The 1,376-nt window shown below is 33.4% G+C and overlaps 1 protein-coding gene across 1 annotated transcript in view; it reads left to right on the top strand.

Moving 5' to 3' along the window:
* Window positions 1-1,361, top strand: part of LOC9298758 — a gene marked incomplete at its 3' end in the record, with an annotated part of 3,174 nt that extends 1,813 nt beyond the window's left edge. The window contains exons 2-3 of the mRNA XM_021016302.1: window positions 4-161; window positions 977-1,361. Of these exons, the coding sequence (XP_020871961.1) occupies window positions 4-161; window positions 977-1,361 (543 nt within the window). The remainder of the gene's footprint in view (window positions 1-3; window positions 162-976) is intronic.
* Window positions 1,362-1,376: the final 15 nt, after the last annotated feature.

Genomic DNA, 1,376 nt, shown 5'->3' with positions numbered 1-1,376 from the left:
TAGGAAGTGGAATAAGTGGATTAGGGAGTGCTTACGTACTTGCAAATCAAGGAGTTAAAGAAGTTGTGTTGTACGAGAAAGAAGAGTCATTAGGAGGTCATGCTAAAACGGTGCGTTTTGATGGCGTTGACTTGGATCTTGGTTTCATGGTCTTTAATCGTGTACGTATTCCTTTCCCTTTCGCTCATTTTTTTTTTCACAGAAATAAATAGTTTATGATAAAGTTATATACATCTGGAATTTTCTTTATTTCGTGAAAAAATGTGATGATAATTGAAGCTTTTTGCCTTTTCCTGTTCACTTTGGTCCACAAATGGACCATACCTTGTGTTGTGTTTTGGTTTCAATGTATATTATAAACTTTTTTTATTTGCTGCCAAATTTATGTTTTACTTTGCCTTCTAAGGTTTTGTATACACAGAACTTGGATTATTTTTAATATCTGTCCAAATCTAGCTATTGGAATTCTATTGAGAGTTTTAGAGTTTGGTGTTTCTTTTAATTAAGTCAAACATATTGTTGTTGTTAGAAGAATGTCAAACGTATAGTTTTCGAAATAACTGTTCTCGTACGACGATCAGACCCTACATGGTGGTATTCAAATAAAGACCAACTATGAATTTTGACTGATATGATGTTTTTATGTACGACTGTGAAACTATATATGATTCGTTTTATATATGACATGAAAATGATAGAACAACTCATTATCATCTTGTGACTATTCAAACTTTCCAAAATAGATTTTTATCGATTGGTAGAAGTTTCATAATTTATTGATCAATTAGTTGTGGTAAAATAGTTTTATGAATTGTCGAATTGTGCACAAATGATTCATATTACACAAAAAATAGTCTTAAAATGTTATGAGATTCAATGTAAGAATCCAAATATTCAAAACTTCATTTATAGATTGAGTATGTATTGTTCCTAGCTCGACCTTATGGATATTGATCATACATTAATATGTTGATAGGTTACATATCCAAACATGATGGAGTTCTTCGAGAACCTTGGAGTAGACATGGAGGTTTCAGACATGTCTTTCGCAGTGAGCCTTGACAATGGCAAAGGTTGTGAATGGGGAAGCCGCAACGGTGTCTCGGGCTTATTTGCTCAGAAGAAGAACGTTTTAAATCCGTATTTCTGGCAAATGATCAGAGAAATTGTTAGATTTAAAGAAGACGTTTTAAAATACATCGAGGAGCTTGAGGGTAACCCCGATATTGATCGAAAGGAAACCTTAGGAGAATTCCTCAATGCTCGCGGATACTCTGAGTTGTTTCAGAAAGCTTACTTGGTGAGGTTCTTTTCTTTAATGGATCAGTCAAAATGTTACTTGAAGTTTTCTTGGACAAGAAGTAACCTCGATATAT

Source organism: Arabidopsis lyrata (assembly GCF_000004255.2).
Source record: "Arabidopsis lyrata subsp. lyrata unplaced genomic scaffold ARALYscaffold_242, whole genome shotgun sequence".
NCBI lineage: Eukaryota > Viridiplantae > Streptophyta > Magnoliopsida > Brassicales > Brassicaceae > Arabidopsis > Arabidopsis lyrata.
This window is presented reverse-complemented; position numbering and strand designations above follow the sequence as displayed.